The sequence below is a fragment of the Lipotes vexillifer genome, unplaced genomic scaffold (assembly GCF_000442215.2).
Source record: "Lipotes vexillifer unplaced genomic scaffold, Lipotes_vexillifer_v1.1 scaffold478, whole genome shotgun sequence".
Classification (NCBI taxonomy): domain Eukaryota; kingdom Metazoa; phylum Chordata; class Mammalia; order Artiodactyla; family Lipotidae; genus Lipotes; species Lipotes vexillifer.
Genome location: NW_006779682.1, coordinates 614,728 through 627,544, shown reverse-complemented (window position 1 = coordinate 627,544; position 12,817 = coordinate 614,728). Strand labels below are relative to the sequence as shown.

The window sequence follows — 12,817 nt, the reverse complement described above, 5'->3', positions numbered from 1 at the left end:
GGCGGCAGAAGTCGGCGTGACGTTGCAGCAGCCTGAGGCCCGCCGTGTGTTCTCCCTGAGAAATTGTCCCTGGGTCCCGGGAACCTGGCAGTGGCGGGCTGCACAGGCTCCCCGGAAGAGGGGTGGGGGCAGTGACCTGTGCTCGCACACAGGCCCCTTGGTGGCGGCAGCAGCAGCCTTAGCGTCTCCCGCCCGTCTCTGGTTTCCGAGCTTTTAGCCGCAGCTCGCGCCCGTCTCTGGAGCTCCTTTAGGCAGCGCTCTTAAAACCCCTCTCCTCGCGCACCAGGAAACACAGAGGCAAGAAAAGGTCTCTTGCCTCTTGGGTAGGTCCAGACTTTCCCCCGGACTCCCTCCCGGCTATCCGTGGCGCACTAACCCCTTCGGGCTGTGTTCAAGCCGCCAACCCCAGTCCTCTCCCTGAGCTCCGACCGAAACCGAAATCGAGCCTCAGCTCGCAGCCCCGCCCGCCCCCGGCGGGTGAGCACACGAGCCTCTCGGGCTGGTGAGCGACGGTCGGTGCCGACCCTCTGTGCGGGAATCTCTCCACTTTGCCCTGCGCGCCCCTGTTGCTGTGCTGTCCTCCGCGGCTCCGAAGCTCCCCGCTCCGCCTCCCGCAATCTCTGCCCGCGAAGGGGCTCCTAGTGTGTGGAGAGCTTTCCTCCTTCACGGCTCCCTCCCACTGGTGCAGGTACCGTCCTTATCCTTTTGTCTCTGTTTATTCTTTTTTCTCTTGCCCTACCCAGGTACGTGGGGAGTTTCTTGCCTTTTGGGAGGTCTGAGGTCTCCTGCCAGCGTTCAGTAGGTGTTCTGTAGGAGTTGCTCCACGTGTAGATGTATTTCTGGTGTATCTGTGGGGAGGAAGGTGATCTCTGCGTCTTACTCCTCCGCCATCTTGGAAAGAGTCTCCCATGAGGCGTATTTTCTGCGACCTACTCAGACAGATGGATGGATGGACAGGTGGATGGGGAGATGGATGGATGGATGGATAAGTGCATGGGGGATGGAGAGATGAATGGATGAGGGGGTTGGGGGATGGCTGGGTGGGTAGGTCCGAAAGAAAAGGGAATGACGAGGCAAAAGAGTTCAATGTAAACAAATGGAAAATCGACGAAGGGGACACCAGGGTTCTATGTACTATTCTTACAACTTTTCTATATTTTAAAATTCTTTCAAAATGTAAAGTTAAGGGGAATTCCCTGGCGGTCCAGTGGTTAGGATTCCGTGCTTCCACCGCAGGAAGTTCAATCTCTGGTTGGGGAACTAAGACCCCGCATGCCACACGGCACGGCAAAAAAAAAAAAAAAAAAAAAAAAAAAAACTTACAAAGAAATAAAAACTCTGGTGTTGGAAGTTTCTTCCCTAACGGTTCACACACGCAGGAGGAGGAGGTCCCAGGCTAAGGAGGCAGGAAGCCCGGGTCCACCCTTCCACCTCCTCCATCCCCCCCAGATCACGGGTAAATTCAGAGCACACAGATTGCCCTTCCAAAGGGCATCTCCACACCACACGTGACTGCCTCAAGCTCTGGTTTTCAGAAATCAGATTATTCGAGCTCACGCGTATGAAAATGTAGTCTCATCGGCTTCAAAGAGGTCGGAAGAGAACTTAGCTTTATTGACATCAAACAGAAGTTTTTTCTTCCACGTGTTCTACATACAACAGTAGCACAAGGCATATTAAAACATAGCCAGTTCTAAGCAGCCCGGATATTTCCTGTCACAGAAAAGAATTATCCTGCCCACAGATCCACATTAACATACATGGTACGTTAACATCAATCTCTGTTTCATACACCAGTCCAAAGGGCATGTTTGCATACAGGGTCGGGTCCTGCAGCAAACTGACTCTAATAATAGTATTGGGGGGGGCGGGTGCATGGGGGACACGGGTGACAACAAAAGAACGGGGTTTTTACATCCAAGACCGTGAGGCCGTCTCCTGGAGCCGACTCGGGGTGTCACACCCCAAAAGCTGAGGCCCCTGCACAGAGTAGCCGTTTGTAAAGCAGGTCAGAAACCCCCTTGGAGACCCTAAAACAGCATCACTCGGCACACACCGCCACCCTGCCAAGACTGACGGCTGAAAAGGAAACGGTGAGGAAGGTGGTTCATCTAACTAGGGAACACTGTTCTGAGTCCGAAACTGAGGCTGTCAGTTAATTTTTCTTGACTTTCAGACACTTGACTCTCAAGTTCAAACATTCTCTGCAAAGAGAAATGAACTAGGGCAGGTAGCACTCATGGCACACGTGTGTGGCCACCCACGAGGACTGAGTGACGGACAAATCTGGGTGTGAAAGGGCTGGTGAGATGACTGTTTTTGCTTTAAAGACCAACCCACCAGTTCACACTCGTTGCGCAGAAAGCAGACTATCCAATGAGATGAAAGTTTTTAACAGATCTAGAGTGACAGCTGACACTGTTCCTCTATTAAAGATATTCTTCCGTAGAACAAGAATTCCACGAAAGCCTTCTGGAAGAGGCTTCTCTGCCTGCCGCTGCAAATGGAGAGAAAAGACGCAGCTCTTCCCGCACACCCGCCTTCCCAGCCGCAGGTGGCTCCGCTCACGACGGGGTGGGGGGGGCTCACGGCCCTGTCACCGAGGGACCGACAGCAGGAGCGAGGGGTGCAACCAAATGCCTCGGACCCACTGTCCCTTCGACACCGGGTGCGCCCGTGGGCAGCGGTCGCGCACGCTCTGATCAACTGCATCGGGAGGGTGGGCAGGCGACGCCCAAGTAGACGCCGGCGCGGATCCCGAGTCAGTGGCCACCCGCCTCTCGATGGCATCCCGCAGGCCGCAGACGGGGCGAGCGGAGCACGGCGCGGGGACAGGAACCCCGCGGGGGCTCCATCTCCTGGGGCGGCAGGCTAGGTCTTGCTTCGCCGGAGGAGCGTGGCTGAGGGGCCGGGGCCGCCCTGGAACTTGAGGCTCTGCAGGTTGACGTGGGCCCCGTGTCTGAGCAGCGTCTCCACCGTCTCGGCGTGCCGGCCCCGGGCGGCCAGGTGCAGCGCGCTGAGCCCCTGCTCGTCAGACAGGTCACGCACGTCGGCGCTGACTAGCTCCGCCACCACCTCCGAGTGCCCGCCGGCGGCGGCCAGGTGCAGCGCCGTCTGGCGGCGGGGCCCCCGGGCCAGCACGTCGGCCCGCTCCTCCACCAGCAGCCTGACGGTCGCCAGGTGCCCACCGCGGGCGGCCAGGTGCAGCGCGGTGCAGCCCTCAGCCGTCACGGCCTCCCTGTGGGCGCCCCGGTGCAGGAGCAACCTGGCGGTGCTCGTGTGCCCCGTCTCCGCGGCCACGTGCAGGGGCGTCTGCGCCAGCAGGCCGCAGACGTTGACGTCAGAGTGCAGGTCGATGAGGACGCGGGCCACGCGGTAGTGCCCGCGCTGGGCGGCCAGGTGCAGGGGCGTCCTCCCGTCCAGCGTCTGGGCGTCCACGCTCACCCCCGGCTGCTTGGCCAGCAGCTTGACGATGGGCAGGTGGCCCTGCCAGGCGGCGTAGTGCAGCGGCACCCAGGCGTCCTTGCCCGGCAGGCCCGCGTCCACGCCGCGGCGCAGCAGGATGCGCACGATGCTCTCCTGGCCGTGCTGGCAGGCCACGTGCATGGGCGTCCGGCCCTCGCAGTCGGCCTCGTGCACGGAGGCATTCTTCCCCAGCAGCAGCCGCGTGCTGCCCTCGTCCCCGTTCTGGGCCGCGAAGTGCAGGGCCGTCCACTGGTCCTCGTCCGCGGCGTTGACGCTGATCTTCCGGGCCAGCAGGAGCTCCACGACGCCCCGCACCCTCCTCTCCACGGCCACGTGGAGGGGCGTGGAGCCCTTCCTGTTGGTGAGATTGGGGTTGGCGTTGTTAAGCAGCAGCCACTTGACGCAGTCTTCCTGCCCAGCCTGCACGGCCAGGTGCAGCAGGCTGGCGCCACCGTCCAGGACCAGGTCGACGTCCTGGGGCTGCAGGATCTTCATCAGCCTGCCGGTGTCCCCGTTCACGACGGCATCCACAAGTTTCTTCTTCTGGGCGTCGGCGGCGCCGAGATCTGCGGGCAGAGCAGGTGCCGGGCTCACGTGGCGCTGCCTCCCCGGGCCCGGCCAGTGTTCCCTACGTGGCCCCCAACTCCCCGTGGCCTCCAGGCCGCTTTCTATCTGAAATCGCTTAAGTGCTGTGCTGTCCATGCTGGTTTAATTTAAGATCGAGTGGGGAGACCTCGGGCAGGGCAACGAACGTCTCCAAAGTGCTCTTCTGTCGATGTACGAAGTAAAAATCATTCTACCCATCCAGCAGGGTCGTGATTAGATAAGGGATGTAAAACTCTGGCCCCAGCTGGTGCTCAGAAATGGCAGCACAGACCAGGCGGCGGCCCCCAACCCACCGGAGAGCTGGCAGCTCCTAGCCCAGGCCACCCCTCCAGGGCCCACCGCCTGCTCCCAGCCCAACCTCCAAATGATGCCTCTTGTCTCAGCAATATCATGAAGGACGCTTTCTAGAATAATCCTTGAAGGACTGAGTCTCCCATTTTAGAAGGACTGTTATTCACGATGTAAAGGTTAAATTTAACAACAAAATCCTATTACATTGTCGGGTTCCGATTTAAATGAGACGAGACGCCCTCACGTGAAACATTTTCAAGGGGCCCTGCGTAGGAGGAGGGGGCGTGGGGTGTATTAAGAAAACGGAATCAGCCCAATGGGGACTTAGTGTTTCAACGCTGGCTTCTGAGGTGGGCCAGTGATTGGTCCTCTCTAAGCATGAAGATGTCACTTTGAGGGTATCAGGCCCCGAGAGAAAGTTCTACATCTTTCTCCGTGGGAGACGGGTGCTTCTTTCTTTTCAGCCTCATCGCTGGCTGCTAACCTCCAGTCCAGCCAGGCCTTCCCCACCTCTGCGCCTCTGTAAGGAGTTTCCTCAACCCTAAGTGCCCTCTTTCATCCCAAATATTCCACTCTAAAAATTCCAGGAGGTCCACGGCATCTAGGAAAAGTCCTCATCCCAGGAGGAACTCCCCGATTCCCCAGGAAAAACAAGCTCCCCTTCCTCTTGGGGTCTGTACCCTTCCCGCGCCCCTCTGGCCACCCCTGCACTGTAGCCCTAAGCATGAGCATGCAAATTTTCCTCACGGAAAGGAAACCTCGTACGCCATCCTCACAGGCAGCAACGAGGGGGCTGTAGTTAACACCAGCCCCACACCCGAGGGCCAGCACCTGGGACAGGGCAGGGGCAGGGGAAAGCACCTTCTAGACAGAAAACCCAAGGTATATAAACAGGACCAGGGAGTCACAACCTCCAAGGACAGCTTGCCCATCAACATGCACGGCTATGGTAAATGGGAGCCCACGAATAAGAAGGAATGGGGGTGTTTTCCCCACACCGCCTGGGAAAGGGGGTACAGGGCTGACATTACAAGAGAGCGAGGTCTCCAGGGAGAGGGGTTCCATACATCCACTGGGCTCCCTGATGCAACTCGAGTTCTTCAACCTGCAAACCGGAGCTCAGCCCCTGCGTGCTGGGTTGGCACGGGTGAGACCCACCCGCACAGCCAGGGGTGTGACTCACCCCTCTTACATCTAAGTGACACCTGCTCGGCCCACGTGCATCTCTGCATTTGCACTGACGCCCAAACCCAATCAGTGAAGGGCTGCAGAAAACACAGGAGAGCTACCGTGAGGTCGGGAAGCCGGACGCCTGATCCCGTTCAGTTGCTCACTCTCTGCCCGGCCCCCCGGGCCCCCAGTTAAGCGCATTACTTCCCAGGGATGGCCCTCCACTCACCGCCCGCTGAAGGCTCCCGCTCGAAGGACAAGGACAGCGACCCTCTGGAGGAGAAGGCAGAATCCACCGAGGACACCCCTGACAGCCTCTTGCCGCTGCTCGCCGACGGAAGTTTGCATGCGGAGGAGCTGCGGCCGAGCTCTTCCGGGCCCTCGAGGGTCTGGGAGATGCCCGAGTCTAGCTGAGACAGCAGCTCGGAGAGGCTGTAGTCGTTGTCAAAGGTCGGGGCGGAGGCTCGCTTGAGCGGGGTGGCCACGGGCGCCTGCAGAGACAGCACACGGAGGGGATGAGGCTCCGTCCGTGACCTGACGGGGCGGGCGGAGGAGGTAGGGAACACATGGGTCCCCCGTGAGCCATGGAGGGAATTTAACTCCCGTTACCATGGTCCTAGGGGGCCCAGAGACCCTGCGCTGGGTCCACCCGGCGGGAGGACAGGGTAAGAAAAGACGACGACGAGGACGCAACGCCCGTCACCATGCTGGGCCCCATCTGCGCAGTGACGTGGCCCCGAGTCATCTGGACAAGATGTGGATAAGCTGCAGGAGGTGAAGCCTGTGTGCTGGCCGTGTCCACCCAGGACAGGTCAGCGCTGATACGAAACGGAGGAAGGAGATGGGCTGGGCTCCTAACAACCTGCCACCCTCCCCGGAGCTGTGCGAGTCTAGCTGGGGGGCCGCATGTGTACAAGGGTAGGGGGCAGGGGCCGAGCTACAGGGACGGCACGACACTCCACCCCAACCCATCCTAACGGGCCCTTCCGAGGGCCCTCTCCTGCCCGGCCGCGAGAAAGGCAGAGTGTGCTGAGGGGTTAGAATCTGCAGGTGACTCGTGATTCTTCTGGGTTCCCGCCCACCTGTCCCCAAATCCTCACTCTCCTTGGGAACTGGTGGCCTGGTGCACTGAGTCACACCCACGCGCTGGGCCTTTCTTCCCCTTATGGGGGTGGTGGGGACCGGGTCACCTTCCCTGCCCCCCTGCCCCTCTGCCCTCTGACCTCATGCACACGCCCCTTCCTGCTCAGACAGCAGACACACCATAAATGCTTACTTATCTCCCGGCCTTACGGCACAGCCTGGGATGACAACACCAGATAACACCCAATAAAGTTAGTTTAGCAGGCTCCACTTTACAAGTCTTATTACCTGAAAGGTATTTATTTAGTTAGCATAGTTAGAATTTATCACATCTTACCTAACCTGTGTGGCACTCATAAAACAAAACATTTATAGGCAGTTAGAAAGTGGACAGATCCCCAGCCTCGAGGTGCAAAAAGACCCCCAGACCCCCAGGGCCCAGACCCCCTCCCCAGTCTGGCCCAGCAGGGGCCTTCAGCTCCCCTGGTTCAAACAACATCCAGCTGACGGCTATTTAATGTCAAGCGTGGGCCCACTCTGCCCTTTCCTAACCACAGACAGGCGACGGGGGCGAGTCACTCACTGTCAGGCAGGAAATCACTCTGAGGCCAGCGCGCCACGGACCTGCCCCCTGCAGGCTTCCGTAGGCCAGCTCACCAAGGCAGCAAGCTCGAGGCCGAGCAGCTAGGGGCAGGGGCAGGGGGACGGCCCCAGCCTCAGAACAGGGGGCGAGTGGTCCAGGCTGGCAGGGCATTTGCAGAAAAGAGAGACTCAACCCCCGAAGCCAAGTCAGGGGAAACCAGGTCCCCGGGAGGGTCCCCATTACCTCGGCCTCGGCCTCAGGTGGGTTTCTCACATCTGGGTCTGGAGTCGTCTCTTTCACCTCATCATCAGGTTTTTCACACAGGTCCTCGGTTACAGAAGTGATTTCTTTGGGGGACAAAACACAAAAGGGTATATCGCCTCGACACTGACTCACACAAATGCTCTACTTAAACGTGTGACCTCGGGCCGGGACAGAAGAGGCAGCACCTGCAGGGTGCAGCCTCTTGACCGCTCAGCACTGCGGCCTCCCAGGCTGCCGGCCCCCGGCCAAGCTCATGGCAACCCCGCATGGGACCCCAGCGGCAACCACATGCAGGGTCTGGCCAGACTCCAAGCAGGAGCCACCGAGACCCCGTTTCCCCAAGAAGCCAGACCCGCCGGAGCGCGTACCCCGACGGCCCGGCTGCCAGCTCCTGGCGAGAGGCTCCCACCGCGTTCACGCTGGTTTCCCCATATGTTTTAAACGTCGTGACCAATTTCAAGCGCGTCAGGATCACTCTGCTAACCAAAGGACACAGCCATTCCCCAGGGACAAGGCGCCATGAGAAATGCAAAGAAAGCCGCAGGCCAGCGGTCGCATCGTCCCTAAAAGATGCATTGCTGCATCTGAACCTGCAACACCAAGAGCAGGCCCCTGAGGGCAGCGGGCCACAGCCGGGGGTGGACAGCTGGAGCTGACCACGGGGCTCCAGCCTCCCCGCCCCGGTCACAGGCCGGGGCCACAGGCGGGCACAGCCTGCAGGCGCCGGGCTCGCCTCCGGACAGCCTCCCCTGCCCTGGCCGTCGACTCCGACACCTGGGACAGCGGCACGACCCTCAAGCAGCAATACTCCGGGAACCCTCTGGGGGCACTCACCTTGGAAGCTGGGCCGCTCCCGGGGGTCCCCGTGCCAGCACCTCTGCATGAGGCACAGGAGACTCTCGCAGGCGCGAGGCCTGGGTCTGCAGACAGGCGGCAGCTCGGGGCGGTGGCCCTTCACCACTTTCACCATGATGTGCAGGATGTTTTTCTCATCTGCAAAGGGCAGGTGCACAAGTCAGGGCAGCTCCGTGGGGCTGAGGCAGGATTTCTTATCTTCGGGAGGAGTGACAACCGTGGGAAAGTTTGGGGCACATCACTACCATCCGCCCAGGAGACACGGTATTTCCTTTTCAAAGCACAGAGCATTCTTTAATCCTTAACCTTGCAGGGCACAACTGTCCCCTGTTTTCCAGGGTTTAGAAACTATCTGTGATCTACCAAACGGAATCACTGCCTTGTATCACAGAGCAGGTCTTTCTGGGCATCGAACTCAAAGGAAAACCAAGCTCAAAGGAGAAAAATATCGAATGAGATCGGTTCCAAAGGGGCCCATGCCCACCAAAGGGAAGAACGCTGATAAGTCACGGAGTCACATCGCCCAGCCCCAAGAGGCCCAAACTGCCCTGCAGTGACGAAAACGTCCTCCTGAATTTCTACCCCAAAGCGCAGGCCCCCGGCGGGCCAGGCAATGAGCCGGCCCGAGCGACAGTGCCACCTGGCCACGCTGAAAAGAATCCAGACCACGGACCTCCACTGAGGAGGAGATGGCAGGGAGACAGGGTAACAACGTGCAGACAAAACCCTGCAAAAGACCTGGGGGCCACACGCTGACTCTGATCTGCATTCTTAGATCTTTTTGGTCAGACCAGAAGAGAGTGAGTAGCCCAGGTACTTGACTTTTCCAATAAACCGAGTCAAGGTACTGAAACCTTGGGGCTGGAAATCAGCACGGTGGGTGCCTGGCAAGGGGGAGGAAACCCACAGCCCTCGGGCCGGGTGTGCTGACCCAGGGAGCATCCACCCAACGATTCTGGAGGCTGGTTGCCCCACAGTGGGAATACACTTCACGTGACCAAACTGTACACTTCAAAATGGTTCAGATGGTCATTTTTATGTGATGTGTGTTTTACAATCAAAAATTAGAAAATTAAAAAAAATATGTATCTGGAAATCACTACAACGGACAAACCTACAGAGATAGAAAGTAGATTAGTGGCCAACAGGGGCTGGGGTGGGGGGAAGGGAGTGACTGCCTAAGCAGCCCGGGGTCTCCTTTTGGGGTGATGGAATGTTCTAGAACCAGACAGTGGTGACAACTGTACAGCACTGTGAATGCACTTAATGCCACAATGTACAGTTTAAATGGTTAAAATGATAAATTTTATGTTACGTGTATTATATCACACACACAAAAGAATGAGCTAGTACCTAACAAGAGTCACTGAAGAGACCCCATCAGATCCGTGCCTTTCCCCGTATGTGAGCTGCACGGCAGAGCGCCTTGTCGGCATATATGAAAGCCTGCGATGAGGTGGGCCATGGGTCTCTGTGCGGGCCTGCGGGGCAGGACAAGGCAGCCCTGCTCCCCACCAGACGGCCCACCAGCACCACGGCCCAGAGCGGCCCCGACTGTGATTCGCAGGCACTTCTGACACAGAGAAAGGACCACAGAGCACGCCCTCCACTGCTCGGGAGAGGCAGCCGCATCACCCCTAGACGTGTCCACTCACCTGCAAACGGCTTCTTCTGTGTGAGCACACCCCAGATCACGATGGCAAAGCTGGAAGGGAAGAGGCACATCAGTGTCTGCGTGCCAGAGCCTCAAGTAAAGCCAGAGGCCCCAAACACAGCGACAAGCTTGAGGAAGGCCACCCCAGAGTCTTCGAGAGACTCAGAGAGAGAGGGGACACCAAGGTACCTTTCATGCAGTTTTTTAAATGGGCAAATACTCTTACTGTGGAACAAGGCAGGTGGAAAGCTCAAATGTCAGACAACAGACAAAACTCCATCAACTGAACTGTCAGTCCAAACAGCAGGAGGGGTTCCCGAAGGGACCACCACCCTGTCCCTGGACCGTCAGCTTGAGGGGAGAACGGTGGAGTCTGCTTCTTTCACACCACCTTCCTGCAAACACTGGGCCTCAAAATACCGACTACAGCTCTGGGCGTCTCGAGCCCACTGACGTCATCTGAGCGCGTGGAAAAGATGAGGGGGCACCGGCTGAACCTCCCAGAGCCCTTTTTGGTTGTTAGAAATTATATATACTTGTGTGTAATATGTGTGTGTGTGTGTGTGTGTGTGTGTGTGTGTGTGTGTGTTACCTTTATATCATTTACATATTGATTATATATATATGATTACTCTGGATATACCCCGAAAGAGCTCAATCTGGTAAAATTAAAAAAAAAAAAACCAGAACCCGAAGTCCAAGCACTGCGCTACCAGCCCGCACTGGGTTAAGAGCAGCTGTTTACTGAAAGGCAAGAAGGTCCCCGTTGAAAAGTAACTGAAATCTGCAAGTTCAAAAGTTGAAACTCTCAACTCCGAGATAAACAGAGAATCTTATTCTCCCCAAACCCTACGGGCGGGTGCCCAGCGCCCTGTGCACCACCCCCCGACAGACATCCTGCTCAAAGCCCAGCAAAGCACGTGCACGGGCGGCTACGGTCAAACCAGTCGGCCAGGACTCCAGGCGGTGGCCGTGACCCAAAGGCGGGGCTCAGGGTGACAGTCATCGCGTGTGAGACAAGAACCACAATGAGGGGCTTAAGTGCCTGCTGGCACCCGCCCTCCTGCTTTCCTTCTCCGAGAAGTCTGAGTGATTAAGACCTTTACTATATGGGAAGGGAAGGCGCCAAATGATTCACGATTGTTCTCTAGCAAAGAAATCCCCGGTGCCAGTTTGTGAACAGCCTCTAGGGTGTCTGTGCTCCCGTCACGCGTAAGTGACGTTAGGAAGTGTGAGTTCCGGGCCACAGGGGACTGGATTCTGGAGCCTGAATCCACACGCAGACAGACACATAGTAGCAGGTTCTCTCAGCAGACAAGCTATAGAGCCCGTGCTCCCTACATCCTACAAACACCAAAGCTCTCATGGTGTGGGAGCTGCCCACCTGGTTGCATAACCGGCTCTAACTGACACCAACCACTAATGTTCTCCATGCTGGGCCAGCAGCGCTCACAGCAGAGAACTCCCTCTTGTAAGCCAGTACTGGGGTAGCCCGTACCCTCCGCCTAAAAGCCCTTCCCTTTGGACTGAACCTCTTATCTGGCGGCACCGAGGAGCCCCTGGCAAAGCCCCCCTTCAGAGCACGAGGAATCCAGGTGCAGAGCCCCTGGCGACCTGGGTCTGCACGCCTGATACACACCTGTACACGTCGTGCTTGGTGTCGAAGAGCCGGCTCTTCTCCCGGATGCGCTCAGGAGGAAGGTAGGCGATGGTGCCGAAAAGGCCGTCCATGCTGAGGTCGTGCGAGTGGGACAGCCCGTTGCACTTGGCCAGCCCGAAGTCGGAGATCTGCAACGCAGCGGTGGGAAGGAGCTCGTCAAGCTTGGCTGGCAGCTTGCTGAGTGAGGCAGCCGGGGTTGCTGCTTTGGGACGTTCTATCAGCATGCCCTCCCCCAAGACCCTGGCAACGTCGGGGGCAGGGGCGGTACCCCTCCCCCGCCCCCCCACCGGCTGAGCAGCTGCGTTCAGGAATCGGCACCTCGGCACCACGGCTCTCACATCGCCTGCACTGGGGGGAAGGCCCAGCCAGCCTGGGAAGAACCATGCCTGAAACCATTAGGAGCCTGATGGACAGGGGAAAAGATTACACTTGAAGGAAGGAATTCACGGGCAGAAGGGAGGGGGCACCCTCAGAGGCAAAACGCAGTTATGCAATCGCACAGCCGGGCGGCGGGCAGGCGGCAGGTGCTTCTTGAAAGGGAAATGCACCTTCAGAGGCCCTTTAAAGCGAGCAAAACACACCCTGCCAACCTCGGCGGGGCCCCTGTCCTCCACCTGGAACGTTCTAGGAACAGACACCTGCTGGCTCCAAACACAGTACCCAAACGACAGGTGTGACATACATCCCCTCCGCCGCAGGGCCCACCGGCCCAAGGGGCACCTGGACCCGGCAGCTCGGGCCCCATACACCTCTACCTCCGCGTCTCCTTAGGCCAAGGCGTCCTGAAGGCTCAGGGGAACCCAATGAGGGGGAAGTCACTGCGGGGCGCCCGCCCTCCGCCCTGCAACCCGTGGTGTGAATCAGAGCCCTCAGAGGCGGTGAAACGCTGTGTGGGATTAGGCCACACTCTCTGGCATTAAGGGACTCAGGATCCACGTGGAAAATGGCCCCTTCATAAATCCTCCTCCGAGGCGCGTGGGTGTTTCTAAGCCTTCTAATTAACTCCGGGCTCCTCTCAAACACACCTCCGGAGTGATGGGAAATGCGGCTGAGTCAGGCCTTTAGTTCTGGGCTCACCTGCCCACAAGGTGAGCCAGGGGCCTGGCGTCATCACCGCTGAGCAGGGCGAGTTTAGGACTGGGGACTCGCTCCTTCAAGGCGTCTCTGACCACATCTGCGGGGGGGG

The 12,817-nt window shown here is 58.3% G+C and overlaps 1 protein-coding gene across 1 annotated transcript in view; it reads right to left on the bottom strand.

The window, feature by feature from the left end:
* Positions 1 to 2,871: 2,871 nt before the first annotated feature.
* The window catches only part of RIPK4 (receptor interacting serine/threonine kinase 4), a 27,375-nt gene continuing 17,429 nt past the window's right edge, over positions 2,872 to 12,817 (bottom strand). Inside the window, exons 3-8 of the mRNA XM_007452875.1 lie at positions 11,611 to 11,759; positions 9,973 to 10,022; positions 8,297 to 8,455; positions 7,442 to 7,545; positions 5,762 to 6,023; positions 2,872 to 4,031 (exon numbers count right to left, since the gene is read on the bottom strand). Of these exons, the coding sequence (XP_007452937.1) occupies positions 2,872 to 4,031; positions 5,762 to 6,023; positions 7,442 to 7,545; positions 8,297 to 8,455; positions 9,973 to 10,022; positions 11,611 to 11,759 (1,884 nt within the window). The remainder of the gene's footprint in view (positions 4,032 to 5,761; positions 6,024 to 7,441; positions 7,546 to 8,296; positions 8,456 to 9,972; positions 10,023 to 11,610; positions 11,760 to 12,817) is intronic.